This window comes from Geotrypetes seraphini, chromosome 3, assembly GCF_902459505.1.
Source record: "Geotrypetes seraphini chromosome 3, aGeoSer1.1, whole genome shotgun sequence".
NCBI lineage: Eukaryota > Metazoa > Chordata > Amphibia > Gymnophiona > Dermophiidae > Geotrypetes > Geotrypetes seraphini.
This window is the reverse complement of record NC_047086.1, coordinates 249,722,943-249,741,618: the sequence shown is the minus strand read 5'-3', so window position 1 is coordinate 249,741,618 and position 18,676 is coordinate 249,722,943. Positions and strand designations below refer to the sequence as shown.

The following is an 18,676-nucleotide window of genomic DNA, read 5'->3' as shown; positions in this document are numbered from 1 at the left end:
CCCGTGCTGTACAACTTTTGGTTATACATGCAGTATGACTAAGTCTAAGCCGGCCCACATCCCGCCCAACTCCCGCCCTCGACATTCCTCCTGACACGCCACATTTAGCTCTGGTCATTCAGCGGCACTATGAAGGCCTAGGTCGTTTATAAATACGTCCTAAACCCGTTTTTATTATCGGCACTTGGACATATTTTGATAATGTTCGTCCAAGTGCCGACTTAGGTCGGTTTTTGGATGTGTTTAGATTATGAGCCCCTAATAGTGTCCATCTTTGGCATCTGTAACTGACCACGTAGAAAATTAGTGTGTGGACATGTCTATCTTTGTTTGGAGTGTTACCTCCTTGCCTTTGATTACTTTGTCATTTTTTAAAATAGGTTATTAAAGCTCAAAGGTGCACAAATTGCACCTGTATTAAAAAGAGAAGTCTGTGCTTTTATAAAATGACCCTGAAGCAGGTGTGTGCCCGTGCCTGAGAAAACAGGCACATGAGTGCATATTCCACGGTGTATAGTGTACTTGCTTGAGTGTTAACCCATTGCTGTTCTGCCTTCGGAGTGCTTGCTTTAATGTGCGTACCTGCATTTTAATTCTATGTTCACAAAAAGGTAAACCACTTTGATGCCTTATAGGCCACATGGGCGATATATCACATGTTAATAAAGAAAAAGGTATAAGGCATCCATTTTCATAAGAACTACAGACAAATGTTAAAGCCAATCCACTCGTATTTGCCTAAATGCATCAGTCGCATCATCATGCAATGAGGCATGCGATTTTTCACACTGCATGCATGCTACTTCTGGTTAACCTTCTTAAATATCATTTGGTTATGAAGACTGACATCTTACCTTACGCACAGCAGAGTTTCCCGGTGATCCTGGATATCTCTCTATTAGTATAGGCTGAAGATCATCCTGCCACATCCAAGAAATATTTGTCCTAGCTACAACTCGCCGAATATCAGCTTGACGTAAAAAAACTGGCTGATGGGAATTCTGTAGAAATAAAAAACATGAATATTTATTTCACTGTAAATCTCCTGGAAATGTCCTTTTATCTTTTTGTTACCCTATAATTTCCAAAATTGTAATTTTCCTGGAAATGTCCAGTTAGCTTCTTTTGTAATCCGCCTAGAACTGCAAGGTACGGGCGGAATAGAAGTCACTAATGTAATGTAATGTAATACTATAAATTGAGAGCCTCAATCTGGTGTCTCTATAAAGACTTACAGACTAAGATCAGTTGTGTGTCATAACTTAATAATATAATCAGCCATTAATTGACCTTAATAATCAAATCATTGGCTTTAATTGGCATTAATTGGCAGTTACGTGCATAACTGTCCTTAGATAGTGTTCTATAATTCCAAGGGGAACATGAACCTGTGGAGAAAGTCATGGGCCTGAGAGGAGTAAGGGCAAATCGAGAGTATGTCACGCATTTACACGCATGGGTTATAGAATATTAGCATTTTCATGCCTAACTGCCTACAATCAGGTTCAAACATTTACGCATACGACTGAGCTAGCGTAACTGCTAAAATTAGGTGCACAAATGCATTCATTCTAATATTCTGTAATACCAGTTGCACACACAACTGCCATTATAACATTCATGTCTAGCACGCATCAACCCAGCACCTAGCTGTAGGGGGAGTTGCCGTTACAACGAGAGGCTAGAGAAACTGGGCCTCTTCTTCCTTGAGAAGACTGAGAGGGGACATGATCGAAACATCCAAGATATTGAAGGGAATTGACTTAGTAGAGAAAGAGAGATTGTTCACCCTCTCCAAGGTGAAGAGAACGAGAGAGCACTCAGATTCAGAATCTCGGAGAGAGCGAGACCAGAAGGCCTTGAGCATGCACAAATGCTCAAGGCCCAGTCCAGCCCAGCACAGGCAAGAGGGAGGATCTCCGACGCACCGCCCAGCCCAGCCCAGAAGAGGGAGGATCTTCGGGCACCGGCACATCCTGTGCATTGGTGCTGGTGCCCAATCGAGGTAAGGGATGTCATTTCGGTGATCGGGGGGGGGATGTAGGATCGCAGGGGAGGGGGAGTGACGCAAGCAGGGGATGCCGGATCATGGGGGGGTATGGAGCAGCGTCAGTGGCCTCAAGGGGGGGTATGGAGCAGCGTCGGTGGCCTCAAGGGGGGGAATGGAGCAGCGCCGGTAGCCTCGGGGGGGGGGGGGGGGGAGGGGAGGAGGAGGTGGAACGAATCAAAGCGAGTTTCCCTTACTTACTATGGGGAAACTCACTTTGATATACGAGCAATTTGGTTTATGAGCATACTTCTGGAACGAATTATGCTCATAAACCAAGGTTCCACTGTACTTTTAAAACTAATATGAGAAAATTTTTTCACTCAGAGAATAGTTAAACTCTGGAACACATTACCAGAGGATGTGGTAACAGTAGTTAATGTATATGGGTTTAAAAAAGATTATGTTAGGATCAATGATATCTGTGGCTGGAGTAGAACTATGGAAAGCCTTGCCTGGTATCCTACAGTTTTGTATGGGGAGGATGAATTTTAAGAAAATGCTGAAAACTCATTTATTTGCCAATGCCTTCTTATGTTAAGGTATATTTCAGTTGATAATCGCCTTATAGAATTTTTTTTTTTTTTACAGCGATGTATGATTTAAAGCTTGCTTGTATTTCTGAATTAATTGAATTTGTGCTCTGTCCCTGTTTATAACAGGGACGATTAATGATGTTGTTTAGACATGTCTATGTTATATGTGATAATCTTAGGGAAATAAGATTTTATGTATGTGATATGGGAACCGCATAGTTGTATGCAGTATATAAATTTTTTAATAAATAAATAAATAAATATTTCCTGGAGGAAATGTCTATAGTCTGCTATTGAGACAGACAGGGGAGAAGTCAATGCTTTCCCTGGGTTTGGTAACATGGAATGTTGATACTATTCGGGTTTTTGCCAGGTACTTATGACCTGGATTGGCCACTGTGGATACTGGTCTAGATGGACCATTGGTCTGACCCAGTATAGCTATTCTTGTTCTTATGTTCTGTGAATGTTTTGATGTGCATTTTCTATGCTGTTAATAAAGCTTTTATTTTAACCTATATTTCTTGTACATCACCTTGAATGAATTCCTTCACAAAGACATAAATACATTTTAATACATAAGTAAAATTATGCCCTATTTTATTTTTGAAGCCTCATTGGCTTTGGGTAGTTACAGGCAAAATATTAGATGATGAAATCTGGTCAGATCAAATGGTACCCTGAGAGTGAAAGGACATTGAAGGTTGGTATAGTTCTGAATGAACAGAATTCACCAGAAAACTGCTGTATCAAAGTGCAACCGCTCTGTGTGGAAACAGAACTGCTGAAACTCATTGCTTCCTGTGGAAGAACAGACTTGCCCAATTAGTTTCTGTTAACTTCTGGCTCTTAAGTTACACAATAGGAAAATGCGGTTCTTGTTAGCAGAGTGGAAGAAGAGATACCAGTCTGGAGATTGCTAGAAATGATCGCACATCAATCCTGTGGTGGTGTTCCCATTGAAAAAGGCTTTACTGCAGAAAATGTCATAGGAAAACATTTCCTGAATAGTTTCATTACCCTGTACCTTTCTGACACTTAAAATTGACTATGCAGGTTATTTGCCAATGGGATGGGTGACAGAGGATAATTTTGTGACACATGTACTAACATTTACATGCTGATTTTACATTTAAATGTTTAGAACAGGGGTCTCCAAAGTCCCCCCTTGAGGGCCGAATCCAGTCGGGTTTTCAGGATTTCCCCAATGAATATGCATGAGATCTATGTGCATGCACTGTTTTCAATGCATATTCATTGGGGAAATCCTGAAAACTCGACTGAATTCGGCCCTCAAGGAGGGACTTTGGAGACCCCTGGTTTAGAATAATGACACTTATATGTATATATGTGCAGATTTCAAAATTCAGCCTAAGTGATATTCTGTAAATATAGGGTTACCAGATGTCATTTGAGAGAACTGTCCGGTTGCTTGGATTTCTGAAACCTGGCAGTTTGTCCAGATGCATGCATGCAACGTCATCGTTGCACATCCGTGCATGCTCAGAGGCCCTCCAGACATATTCCCGAGCTTGGGGATAAAAGAAATGAGGTTTGTATGGGGGTGGGGCTGAGACATAATGGGGCATGACTGGGGACAGGACAGGGTGGGGCCACATGCCTTAGTTTTTTTATAGTTCTCATCAGTAGAGGAGCACCTGGAAAGTGAGCCATGGTATGGACACAGCTATTGTTTCTCAAAGATTTTCCTGCTTCTGTTCTGCCTCCACTTTGTGTGGGTTTTGCTCAGTTTCTTATATAAGAACAAGTTTAAGTGTTTTATGTTGAGATGTTTGAGTAAGGTGTGTCTTGCTTCTCCCAGAGAGCTGAAGCTGCATGCGAACCTGACTTAGCATCATTCTCCCACCATGTTTTTCAGCCTTTATTTCTAACAATCTAACACAGCTTGGATTCTCTAAGTCTGGAAAACAGTGTTATTTCCACAAGGTGTGGACACATTCCTAGCTTGAATAAGTAAGCTGGTAGAGTGAGAAGATTCTATGAAAGTTCAACTGCCTTGAAGTCACCACTTGTGAGTGTTTATTCTTTATTTCATATTATGAAAGAAAGTTGCTCTATAAATACAGAGTCTGGTTGGTAACACTAAGATTACAGAAGTAAGGATTAACTGTATGGGAATTGGGAACCTCATACAGTTACCAATAACTTCAGAGTGATTTAGCAGTGTTATGCACTTAAAGGAGTCCCTGTATAACAGCACAAAAACCTGAAAAAAATCCATAATCAAGACTGTATAGTAAGCTGTAGAGTGAGATTCAAATAGCACGGCTTCTCTGAGCCCCCTATCCACTCAGAAAAGTGCTGGCCTCAGAAACATTTTCCTGCCATGCATGACCAGATTAATCATTAAAAAGACTAGGTGGTCACATAGGACAGCAGCTTTTGGGCTGTGGCAAAGAGCAGCTATAATCAAAGGAAAATAAGGAGTCCTGCCATTTACACTAACCCAAAGAAACATTAGTATGTACTTTTTCCTACACGGAGAATAGGCAGTTTTGTAATAGTCTTTATATTTGGATTTATGATTTTTGGAAATTTCTTGCTTTATAAACTACATGGTCGAGTCACATTGTTATGACCATATGCTAATATCCAGAATTACCACCTCTGGCAGCACGAATGGCAGCCAGACACTGTGGGAGTGACTCAATAAGATTCTGGATGGTTGCTGGAGCTATGCAGACTGCAGTGCATCCAACAGTTGCTGATGAGTGCATGGTAGTGGTGGATCCAGTAGTCAAACATGTCAACTGAGGTGGTCCCAAATGTGCTCAATTGGGTTAAAGTCTGAGGAATTTGGAGGGAAGTAGCTGGAAGTCTTGGTCATGCTCTGTGAACCACTCACAAACAATTCTGGCTATATAACATGTCGCATTGCCCTGTTGAAAGATCCCATAAGACATAGGAAAGACTGTTAACATGTATGGATGTACTTGATCGGCAAGGATAAAGAGATACCCATATCAGTTGAGAGTGCCTTCCAAAGGTATCAAGGGATCCAGACCATAAAGCTACCGCCACCAGCTTGTGTATGTCCAACAATGGTTGCTGGGTGTTTGTTTTCGGCAGTTTCATGCCTGGCACGCCAAGTCTATCCATTCGATGGAGCTCAAAACATGATTTATCAGAGAAGGCAACCCTCTGCCAGTTGGTGCAAGTCCCATGTCGGTACTCTTGTGCAAATTGCAGCCATATTTTGCTATGAGCCCTTGTGAGCCCAGGTGGTTACCAGCCATCTGCTCTGGAGCCCCATTCGCAACAGGGTTCACTAAACCATCATTTGGGACACATGTCTGGAAGCCTCCTGGTTTGTTTGGAGAATGAGTTGTGCCTTTGTATGTGCCAATCGGCCCGCAGCAGCCTGCGCAGCCGACATTCACCTCTTGCATCAATGGCTTGTGCTATCTCACAGTTACCACATTGGGTCATCGAAAAGGTTTCATTCGTCCACGCATGGTGCACTCTGACCACAGCAGCTCGTGAACAATTCACAAACTCTGCTGTTTCTAAAATGCTGCCACCCTTGGCCCAGTAGTCAATGATTGTGCCTTTTTCAATGTCAGATAAATCACACTTTTTCCCCATGACAGCCACAGTTGCTATATTGGCAACTTGCTGACCTCCCCACCTTGTATATCCACGGTCTGCACACAACACCTGCATTCATTCATTGGCTATGCATCCCTGATGTCAAAGGTAGACAGTGGTCATAATAATGTGGCTTGACTGTAAGCAAAAGAATAATATCTAATTATGTATTTTCACGAGATTGTTTTGATCATGATTACTGAGGGAGGGGTTGCATCTGAAAGTAATTGAGGGGGTGCAAGGCTGCAAGTGTATTTAGGGTGCCTAGAACTTAACACTGACCCTGCTTCCATGAACATACTTCCTCATTAAGAGCTGAAGACTGCATTCTTTCTCTTAGTTCAATAACAAAACATTTCCACCTACTGGTGGAAACCATTAACTGCACCCACTGCACTGGAATATTCTCTATAGCAGACTTGTAACTTAATTATTTGCGGATTTTGTCTGGATGGCTCCTGAAGTGCCGAGAAAGTTCAGCGCAGTATTTTTTTCAGCGTGGTCAGGCAAATGGCAGCATCTGAGAAAAGTGTGCAGAGAGAAAATTTTAGCACTTCCTAAGGTGTATAGTACAAGCTAGGTATTGCAAGAACTGCAATACCTAGCTTGTTTTTATAAACGATTGCAAATAACAATGATAAGTTTTTATTTATGATTTCACGGTATTTGCGGGGGCTATACCAAAAACCCTCGAATATGATAGGAAAAAGTTATTTGCCGGCCGTCTTTGAACGTATCCCCCGTGAATATGGAGGGAGAAGTGTAATCCTTTAACAAAGGGTCTCTGCATTTCTGTTGTAAATAAAGTTAAGACCAGTTTGGGAATCAAACCATTTGAGTACCCTTGCCTTTATTAGACAGGTTTGGAGCTTTTGCCACAAAAAAAATTTCAATTTTGCGAGAGGTTTTTAAATCTGTAGTCCACTATAATATTTGCTATACTATATGGTTAAATCATAAGCTAACAGTGAAGAACTGCAACAGGATTTTATAAAACTGGAGGACTGGGCTTCCAAATGACAAATGAAACATCATGTGGACAAATGCAAAATGATGTACAGTATTTAGGGAAGGATCATCCAAATTACAGCTACATAATACTAGATTCCACATTAAGAAAAGAATCTAGGCATCGTTGTGAACAATATGTTGAAATCTTCTGCTTACTGTTCAGTAGTAGCCAAAAAAGAAAAGATGAAATTTAGTCATGCAAGTTAATTTTCTTGGCTTTAGTTGGGTCAAACTATCCTGAACAAGCAGGTATTATTCCTTCTTGCCAGCAGATGGAGATAGAAAGCCTGCTCTTTCCCTGAGCAACAAAGGAAAGGCCCAGAATCTTACCTCTAGAACTAGAAAGAGCTGCTAACTGGACCTTCAAAGAGCTCAGCAGCAAACCTTGGTCGAAACCCTGCTGCAATAACCCCAGGGGACCTGTTGGGAACCTGTGCCAGAGAGTCAGCAAGTGTTGGGCACCCCACCCTGTGAAGATCCTCCACACCTAGAGGGAAGTAGAGAATCTGTGTGACTTGAACAAGGTGGAGCTATCAGCAGATAAGAACCTTTTCCAAGCTAGGTGCTAACTTTTAAGGGCCATACTGTAAGCCAGAAGGGACCTGGACTTTTCATTTCTATTGAACCCTGCCAGAGCAATCCATAACTCTTTGGAAGGAGAAGGGGGTTGGCCAATTCCACACACCAAGGCTGGTGAGGCCAATCTAGTAGCAACAAAAGCATTAGAAAGTTGTTAAATCATAAGAGAATTGTGAAAAATTACAATAGAGCTCTGTGTGACTGGGCATCAAAATGGCAGATGAAGTTTAATGTGAACAAGTACAAAGTAATGCATGTGGGAAAGAGGAACCCAAATTATAGCTGTGTGCTGCAAGATTCCACGTTAGGAGTCACCGCCCAGGAAAAGGATCTAGGTGTCATTGTTGAGGATACGTTGAAACCCACAGCTCAGTGTGGGTGGTGGCTAATAAAGCAATAGGATGTTAGAACGTATCAAGAAAGGAATGGAAAACAAAGATGAGAATGTTTTAATGCCCTAGTATCACTCCATGCTATGGCTGCACCTCGAATACTACGTGCAATTCTGGTTGCCGCATCTCAAAAAAGATATAGTGGAATTAGAAAAGGTACAGAGAAGGGTAACAAAATGATAAAAGGGATGGGATAACTTGCCTATCAGGAAAGACTAAAGTGGCTTGAGCTCTTTAGCCTGTTGCAGAGACGGCTCAGGGGAGATATGATAGAGGTCTATAAAATATTGAATGGAATGGAACAGATAGATGTGAATCACTTGTTTACACTTTCCGAAAATACTAGGACTAAAGAGCATGCGATGAAGCTACTAAGTAGTAGATTTAAAACAAACCAGAGAAAACATTTCTTCACTCAACGTGTAATTAAACTCTGGAATTCACTGTTGGAGAATATGGTGAAAGCAGTTAGCTTAGCAGGGTTTAAAAAAGGTTTGGCTAATCTCCTAAAACAAAAGTCCATAAGCCGTTATTAACATGGACTTGGGAAAGTCCACTGCTTATTCCTGGGATAAGCAGCATGAAATGTATTTTGCTCTTTTGGGATCTTGCCAAGTACTTGTGACCTGAGTTAGCCACTGTTGGAAACAGAATACTGGGCTTGATGGACCTTGTATGGCAACTCTAATGTTCTTCTGTTCTTATGATGCACAATCCTGTGCAGAATCCAACCTATCAGAAGCCATGGTGGGAAGACATACAGGGGCTCCTCTTTGTGCCACTGCTGAACTAGGGCATCTGTCCCTTAAGAAGCCCCTCCCTGCCACTGACTGAAGAAGTTCTCTGCCTTGGAATTTCTATTGATAGCTATGAAGTTGAACACTGGCTGCTCCCACCACTCCTTAATGAACTGAAAAGCCACCTAACCCAGCTTTTACTCCCCTGGTGAAAGTGGCTAAAAAAGTCTGCCAGGATGTTGTCTCTGCCAACAACAGAGACTGCTGAAAGAGCCTACAGATTTGCTTCTGCCCATTGACAAAAGGCTGCTGACTCTTGGTGCTGTTCTGCTTGTTGACCTTGTCCACTATCACTTGGACCATCAACCCCCAAAGTAGAGGAAGGAACTGGTTGATTGATTACGAGGCTTCTAGAGAAGGCTGTCACCTGTGCCACTCAGTCCAGGTAGTGGGCTCTCCAGCATAGCTAAGTTTATTTAAAAAATAAAAAAAAAGGGTTTAGACATGTTCCTGGAGGAAAAGTCCATCAACCATTATTAGCCATGTAGACTTGGGAAAGTCATACTTCCTATTTCTGGATATCAGGGAGAAGGTTTAGATCTTGGGGTTCTTGGGGTTCCTGCCAGGTACCTTTGACTAGGATGCTGGGCTTGATTGACCTTTGATCCCATACAGTATTAGATTTTATATGTTCTTTGACCTCTTAATGCATATCCAAGTAAGCATTGACATATTGACATCGGGTTATAAAACGAATGAGAGTTAAGAGCAGATCTGTTGCTGCCCTTCTAATATTCCATTGGAAATAAAAGTATACTCAGCTAGTATTGATTAACAATTTTACAAATTCCAGAATCTCAACATATAGAAAATTTGTCAAGTCACTTCATCAGCAAGTATCGTTCTTGAATTTGATTGCTATTTTCTATTGTTAGTTCTTTACTTGAACTTACTGATCCCTGTTTCAAGAGTCCCCCAAGGTCAGTGGCAGCAAAATACATAAAATGTTGGTAGCTGCCATAGCTTTGTTTGCAAAAGCAAATTTAAATCAATATTCCACATTCTTTACTGTTATTTGTTTTTTGGGGGGAAGAGGTTTTAGCTTCTTCTTTCAGCTTAATTGGACCCAATGCCGGGGTCCTAGTGCCTGAGCCATTAGTTGCAAACCACCTGGGGATTTTATTTTTCCTCTCCTATTTTAATAAACTCCCTGCTTCCTAATTTGGTCATCATTGCAAAAACAGACCTCTTCCTGAGCTTCAAGTTTTCTTTATTTTTGATATACCGTTTATCATACAAGTATCTAAACGGTTTACAATAATATGTAGTAAAAGTTAAAAAAAGAATAAAAACTTGGCTAAGCTAAAAAAAAAGGGGAGGAAACATTTACACATGAATATACATGATACAGTAGGAAAGGATGGGAAGGAAAAGGTAATAAATACATCGAGATGAAAATAAAAATAAAAGAGGGAAATGGGAGAGGGAGGTACAATTAGGCTGGAGAAGTCGCTTCTAAAAAAAAAAAAGCATTTTGGTTGCCTTAAGAATTCTGTAATAGTATTTGCAAGGTAAAGGTGTCTTTAAAGATGAAAGTTTTAAGTTTGGATTTGTTTCCAATTGGAAAGACAATTAATTCTAGGCTTAATTTTTAGGAATGGTGGAATAAACTTTGTGTCATCAGAAAGTATGAGGAAACAAAATAACATAGCCAGATTCACAAAAATTTAGACCCCTCTTGATGAATAAGTAAGGACTCATGTAAATCCCAATTAACTTTACTTTGTATATTAACTATATACTATGTTTTGCATATTATTATGTATATTTTGGTATCTGCAGCTTATTGTTTTGTTTTATTCTTATTCTTTTGTATTTGTAAAATTTCAATAAAATTTCAATTACAAAAAAAAGTTTGGATTTGAATTTATCTAAAGAGTATTCTAAACGAAGATCATTGTGGAGAGCATTTCACAGTGTGGGAGCTGTGACAGAGAAAATGGATTTGCATGTAGTGTCGTAAAAGAGTTCTCTTATTGGAGGAATAGTGAACAGGTTTTGATTAGTAGATCAATCCAGTCATCAGATGTCATCTATATTGAGGATTAAAGCTCTTTCCTCATCCTTGATGATAGTGGCGTAGTAAGGGGGGCGAGTAGGGGCAGTCCGTCTTGGACACCATGTTGGTGGGGGCATTGGCACACCCCTCCTCTCTGCCCCCTCCGCCTCTTCCCACTCCTCCTCGCTCCACATGTGCACCCCTTTCCCTCTAGTTCTTCACTGCCATGAGCAACAGCTTCAAAATGTTCCTCGTAAACATGGCAGCTCTCCCACTGATGTCACTTCCGGGTGCCGTGCACAGGAAGTGACGTCAGAGGGAGAGCCGCCGGGATTGCGAGGAGCACGTTGAAGTTGTTACTCGCGTGGCAGGGGGAGATTGAAGAAGAAGCAGGGGGTGGAGATGAGGGCGGGGGGGGAGTGGTGCCTACGCCACAGGCACATCTCACCTTCGCTACGCCTGGTAATGAACATAACTTGATTCCCCCCAAAGCCCAAAGGTGGTGAGTGGTGTTGTTGCAATCTCGCTTGTCCTAGTCAATCCAGGGTGTAGAAAACCCGTTCGAAGAACAGAATTAGGGGCTTTTTGCATGAAAACATGCTTGCCATTATCAAACCTTATAATGTTATGTTTATCTGTTCTACGTGTATTAAACAAAGCAAACTAGAGGAGCCCAACTAAGAGGACACATTTCAGGCTTTCTTTAGTAAAATGATGTGGTTGTCATGTTAGTCCACTTTTAGGGATCCTTTTACTAAGCTATGTTAAGGCTTTAACGTGCGGAATAGCACACGCTACAATGCCGCGCACTCTAGATGCTAACGCCAGCATTGAGCTGGCGTTAGTTCTATTCATGTAGTGCGAGGTTAGCGCACGCTAATCTGTGTGCGCTAAAAACGCTAGCGCACCTTAGTAAAAGGAACCCTTAAAAGTAATTTAGAGAAATAAGACAAAACATAAAATGAAATAAGGTGATACCTTTTATACTGGACTAATAATGCATTTCTAAGGTAACCCTTCTTCTTTAGATCAGAAATAAGCAAGCGTTGACAAATATCTGAATATATAAGGGCAACAGAAAAGCATGCCACAACCGCTTTCTTTTAAGATTATGTGGTGGACATCCACAAGGTCAGTGAAATCCTCATTTAAAGGTCCATCAGAGATAAAAAATCTGCTTACCTTGGTTTTGATAGTTGCGGTTTGTAATTTCAGTTTAAGGGCGTGCATTTAAGACCCTCAAGCTCTATGTTTTACTCAGTCCCCACTACAGAATTCCATGAGGACAGAAATTTCACCCATCCCCAATGGAATCTAACCCACATCCAACCATGCCTGCCAAGATTAATTCCATCCCCACAATTACTCTCAAACTTGTAGGAGTCAAGGCTTTTATTTACTTGCTCGAAGCCCTCTGTTTCCTCACAACCCAAACAGCCTTTCGTGGTCTTTTGGATGGTATTCACTATTTAGCCATTGAGTGTTTCAAGCCTTAGTCAGGTGTTCCAGTTGCCTTGCAGGGTATTCCAAGCTTCATTCTAGTACTTCAATTGCCTCTCTTAGTGCATTCCAAGACTCATTCTAGAGTCACCAGATATGCTGTCTACTCTTCCGTGGGAGTCCCTTGATGATTTCTTCTATCCCCACAGAAATACCATGGAGCTTCCATCAATATACTTTCAACATCTTATACAATCCATCCAACGATTACAATTTTATGAATTGTATTAGATAAACAACTTACTATGAAAACCTAGATAGATGCTATTGTACATAAAAGTTATTTTACTTTATGGAGACTACAAACAATTAAACCCTATTTTGAATTTTCAATATTTAAATTATTGGTCCAGTCATTACTGTTGAGTCTCCTTGACTATTGCAATATTCCTTATTTATTAATTACTAAGAAAGAATTATTGAGATTATTATCATTGATACAGAACACAGCAGTTAGATTGATTTACGGATTGAAGAAATACGATCATGTTATGTTATTTTATTGCGAATTGCATATGGAAGCTCAGGTATTGTTCAAGTTGGGCTGTTTTTGCTACAAGGTTTTATGTGGTGGAGCCCCTACTTATCTAGCTAATAGTTTTTCCATAGCTACACACAAATGCAGCTGAAAAACTCATGCTCTGTTCAATTTCCCTTCTGTTAAAGGTTGTAAAAGCAAGAAATTTCTAAATCACTCTTTAGCATCTCAGGCAGCTTCTCATGAAAAAGAATTTCAATCATTGTTGCTAACAGCTGTTTTTTACAGACATTTTAGAAAACAGCTAAAAACCTTTCTTTTCTCTAAATACCTGACTCATTCAAATATACGATTATGTTTAATGTTTATAATCTTTTGTAAATCGCGTAGAACTTTTTGGTAACGCGGTCTATAAGTATTATGTTATGTTGCTCCTAAGTTATTTGTACTTGTAACCTCACCTCTCATGTACTGTCTTTGACTTAATTCCTAGTAACTGCATCGAATTTCACGGTGTATTGCGGTATACAAATAAAATTTTATGTTATGCTATATTAAACCTGGAGATAGTAATAATAATAATAATGTTTATTCTTGTATACCGCCCATCCTTGAGGTTCCGAGTGATTAACAGGGAAGAAGAACTGTACAAGCAGTGACATATACATAAAAAAGGGAGAACTTAATAATAAGATAAAAATGCATAATTATTTGACAAACTTATCAAACAAATAAGTTTTTAAAAATTTTCTAAAAACACAATAAGAATCCATTTGAAAGATCAGTGGGCTTAACCAAGAGTTCATTTTCCCTAATTGAAATGCAAGTGTCCTATTCACAAATCTCTTATAACGACAGGCCTTAACTGAAGGGTACATAAACGTGAAATTATTACGGGTATTTTTAGATGATCTATAAAAATTAAATTGGGAAATTAGATAATCCGGAGATAAACCATAAAAAGCTTTAAAGCAAACACAGCTAAACTTAACAAGAATACATGTCTCGAAAGGCAACCAATGCAATTGTTGATAATAAGGACTGATATGATCACATTTCTTTAAACCAAGGGCTCCTTTTACGAAGCTGCATTAGCGGCTTTATCGCACACACCTTTTTAGCGTGCGCTAACCCCCATGCTAGCCAAAAAACTACCGTTTGCTCAAGAGGAGGCGGTAGCGGCAAGCGCGTCCGGCAAATTAGCGTGCGCTATTATACATGTTAAACCGCTAACGGGGCTTTATAAAAGGAGCCCCAAAAATTAGGCGTGAATACGTTGTAGATTTTTCTTTAAAAATGCAAGATAGATGATATTACAATAGTCGAGAACAGATAAAATCCAAGACTGTACCAAGAGTCTAAATGAAACAAAATCGAAATATCTTTTAATGGTTCTAAGTTTCCAGAGGATCGTAAAACATTTCTCTTATCATAATATGTGTATGATCCTCAAACACTAGCTGTCGGTCTGTAACCCCTAAAATCTTAATTGAAGAAACAATTTCAAAAGTTTGATCGTTAATTAAAATGTATTTGTCTGAAATAGAGGCATTAGGGCTAGCAAGAAAAAATTTTGTTTTGTCTGAATTCAGTTTAACTTTAAATCTAGACATCCAACATTGTATCTTTACTAAAATTTTGGCAATCTGATCTTATATGTCTTCAGAAAACAAATCATATAATAGTTGTCTAGATTTTAAACACTGTCATACCAAAGGCTGACTATTCAATTTATCATTTATTTTCTACTTTCTCTTCATTATTAATGCTTATTTCCTTTGCAGATAATTTTTGTTCTATGGACCTTCAGGCAGCAATCAGGCAAACAAAGCCAGTTGCTTAAACTCTACATCGGTCCAATCTTTATTAATACTTTATTTTTATATCTTATTTTTCTTATTTAAAGGAACCTCACTTAACTTATAGTGAGTTGATCCTATATTCTCCTCTCCCAACATGCATGTTTCAGAATGAAACCTTTCTTCAGGGTCGAGGGAAACATATGCGGGGGCCATTCAGAAAACGAAGACATAGGCAATAATACAGTAATGTCATCCGCATAGATATAAAACTTATAGATTGTACAATAAGTTAGTAAATTACAAATCACATTCACATCTTAATAGGTAGATCAGGGGGCTCGTGCAATTGAAATATAAACAGGACAAATTATAGGTAAATTACTTATACAGTTGAATAAGATATGAGGAACTAATCTAAGTATGTGTTGATAAAAAGACACCAAAGTATATCCTAGAATATGACAAGACTTAGGACTTCCAGCCCAAACCAAATTGTTTATTGGAAAGAGGGGGGGAGGGGAGTATGATTTTGATCCATTAAGACCTGATGTGTAGATCAATTTTTTTTTTCTTGGAAGCAAAATTAGATTATAATGAGAAATCAGACATGGTGCATTCTACAGGGTTAAATGGAAGAATGTACTGGAGGCTTTGATTCATGCTCCTGGCCTGTCTACTGAATCCTTCTTCAGCTTTTCGCTTGCTTAGTTCCACGTGACTCAGTTCATCAAATTACTGTTTTCTGGTCACAGAGTACACTGTAATCTCCATACCAGGCTTCTTTGCCACCACTGGATGTTTATATCTTCTCAGGCTTTTGGACAGAGTTATTTCTAGTTCTGTGCTATAGCAGAACCATGTACAAGAGACAATAGGGCCACAATCCAAATTTTAGAAATCTTAACCATTTGAAAACAAATCTGAAGACCTTTTGAACTTCCATTAAATCAGAAGCAAATATCCATTTCTCTCCCTTTGTAAGACATAAAAATAGTGTTTTTAATGATATATAGATATTTTTATTGTTTGGAGCATGCATCCAAACTGTCATCTTCCACTGCATCACTCAAAAACATTACAAATGCACAAGTGATGAAAATTAAGACATTGTAATAATTGTATTTATAAAGAATCTACAATTTACTGACTGAAGGGGAATAGTAAATACATGGTAAGGGAATGTTTAGCTGACAAGATAGCTTTGTTGTATGAAATAGTTATTTTAAAAATGATAAAATCCAATTATTTTGGTTTGGGAAATATTTTTTGAGTCACAGATTACAATGAATTTCTTTTTTTCTTTAGGGCAGGGGTAGGGAACTCCGGTCCTCGAGAGCCGTATAGTCAGGTTTTCCGGATTTCCCCAATGAATATGCATTGAAAGCAGTGCATGCAAATAGATCTCATGCATATTCATTGGGGAAATCCTGAAAAACCGACTGGAATACGGCTCTCGAGGACCGGAGTTCCCTACCCCTGCTTTAGGGGTTTTGGATTTAACGCACATCTTTTCCAGCAGTAGCTCAAGGTGAACTATATTATCTGTCCATAACATAAAACATAACATAAAAATCCACTTGTGTACCGCCATACCTCTCAGTTCTAGGCGGTTTACAAAAATAAGAAAGCTATACAAGCATAGCAGATAATAAACTCATTTATAAAATTTGTTTTCAACATCTTTCTAAAAACCTGATAAGCCAGAATTCTCTGAAAAAAATTGCTTATATACGCAACCTTTTACTGAAGGAAATGTGAATATACTAACCCCCTGTTTTACGAAGCCGCGCAGCGATGGCCCTGAAGCCCTTTAAATCTCTATGGGGAGTTTACAATCTAAGACCGTCGTTTTTCAGGCTGCGGTAGCACTGCTGCCACAGGAAATGCTCTGACGCTCGTTCATGCTGGCTTTTATGAAGCCATGGTAAAGGTTTCTACCACAAGCTGGCAAGGTAAATTCTACGACGCTCGTAGAATTCTTAGGAGCGTTGGAGCATTTACCTCACTGGCCCATCTACTGCAGCTTTGTAAAAGGAGCCCTCAAGTCCTATGAGCATCAGTGTTTACGTGCTGGCTCACACTAAAATGTTTGATAAAAAGGGGCCTAAGTTCAGTTATTCTCTCAACCCCTAACCCCCATTAAAAAAATGCATATCTTTCAATTATACATTTCTGGAGAATTACTTTAAAAAAGAAAAGAATCGCCAAATGACAGGATCTAATAAATAACAAATATTCAATGCAGAAATACAAATGGTCTATTTACCATTTCTCTAGCACTGAAAGGCATACGTAGTGCTGTACATTTTAACACACACTAGACAATTCCTGCTCAGAAGAGCTTACACTCTAACTTAGGCCATTTCAGGGTTGGGGAGGTAATAGTGGGTACAGGTATCTGACAGCAGAGGGGGGAGTTATGAGTTGTCTAGCATCTTTCTGTACAGTAGAACAAATGATGCATGCATTTAGCTACCCCCCCCCCCTATTCAGAAGACGTTCGCAGCCCTGCTTAACTGTTAATGCGTAATTAACACAGGTTTACTTCTAAGTTTTAAGGTACCGTATTAACTTTAAAACGCAGGCTAACGCACCTAGAAAACAAAACAATCGAATCAATACTGAATGTGATGCAACGAAATAGCAGTTAGTGCTTGCATCTAAAAACTATCCTTCTTTTGCACAATGACCCTAACAAATACCAATTCAGTTAAAATATCTTCCAGTGTGGATTTCAGGTTCATTTCTTTATCTCGCCTCAAGGGGTGTTTTGTTTTTTTAATTTAATTAATTGGCATCTCAAAAAGACAGTAAACCTAAAATAAGATCCTACAATGAAGCCTTCTATAATCTTCAATCTCTGCTTCTTCACCTCAGTCATTTTTAAGATAAACAAATCGACTTTTTTTTTTTTTCTTCTTCATTAGTTATCTCCAACCAGCAGCCAATACACATTATTCAGCCTCCTGAAGTTAAGCATTTTTTGCAATGACACTTACAAGAAAGAGTATGTATTTACGTCTCCTTATTTTATTATCTATTCCCCCCCCCCCCCAATATATCTTAACCCAGGCCGTGGGGACTTCAAAGAAACCTCCCTCAAACGCACTCCTTGCCCATGTGCCGCTGGTGCTCTTGATTCATACAAGAAGCCGGAGAGCAGCATATGTGAATGAAGCAGCCTGACCTTGTCATCTGTCCATTGCGAAGCGGTCCCGGGCTGGCAGCTCAGAGACAGGAAGAGCAGCAGATGAAGTGCCCGCGAGCAAAGCGCTGCCCAGCCCCTGCCTGCAGCCATCTCATCGATGAGGATCTGCGAGCACGGACACCCCCCACCTCGCTTCAGGCTTTTCTCTTCCAGTGACTACTCTCGCTTGGGGTTGGTTTGTGTTTGTGGGTTTTTTTTAGTTTTTTTTTCCAATGCTTTATTGACCATTTGAACAACGAACACTCAATGAATTAGAGCTATTTCCCTGCATTAAAAAAAAAAAAATACAGTGTAGGTATGGCGAGGGCAAACAACTGGTGGTCAGTGGCGGTTCATTTTTCCATTTTTATGGAAATTTATCATCCCTTATTCTGTATGATTGCTATTTTGGGGGGCAATGATTTTGGTGGTTTTTACATCGGGTCATGCATTTTAAAGAACTATAAATAAATGTGGACGTTTCTGGGATTTGCATGGTTTCCGGTGGAACCCGGTAAAACCAGGATTTGCAGGATTCTCAGGATCTCCAGGATGTAGGGCAGACCACCTTAAGAAAAGATTGCTCATTTTTAATGACAACAACAGGCTGTCTTTCAGTGGGGAATTTCTCTGTAAAGTCCCGCCCCCTATGATGCAGTTCTATTCTTCTGTGAGGGGGCTTGGCAGAAGACAATGATGTCAGCAAAGGGGGAGGGGACTTCCTGCAGAATAAAAAAAG

The 18,676-nt window shown here is 39.8% G+C and overlaps 1 protein-coding gene across 1 annotated transcript in view; it reads right to left on the bottom strand.

The window, feature by feature from the left end:
• The window catches only part of QPCT (glutaminyl-peptide cyclotransferase), a 77,221-nt gene extending 59,087 nt beyond the window's left edge, over positions 1–18,134 (bottom strand). The window contains exons 1-2 of the mRNA XM_033938677.1: positions 17,938–18,134; positions 855–1,001 (exon numbers count right to left, since the gene is read on the bottom strand). Of these exons, the coding sequence (XP_033794568.1) occupies positions 855–1,001; positions 17,938–18,048 (258 nt within the window). The 5' untranslated portion in view covers positions 18,049–18,134. The remainder of the gene's footprint in view (positions 1–854; positions 1,002–17,937) is intronic.
• Positions 18,135–18,676: the final 542 nt, after the last annotated feature.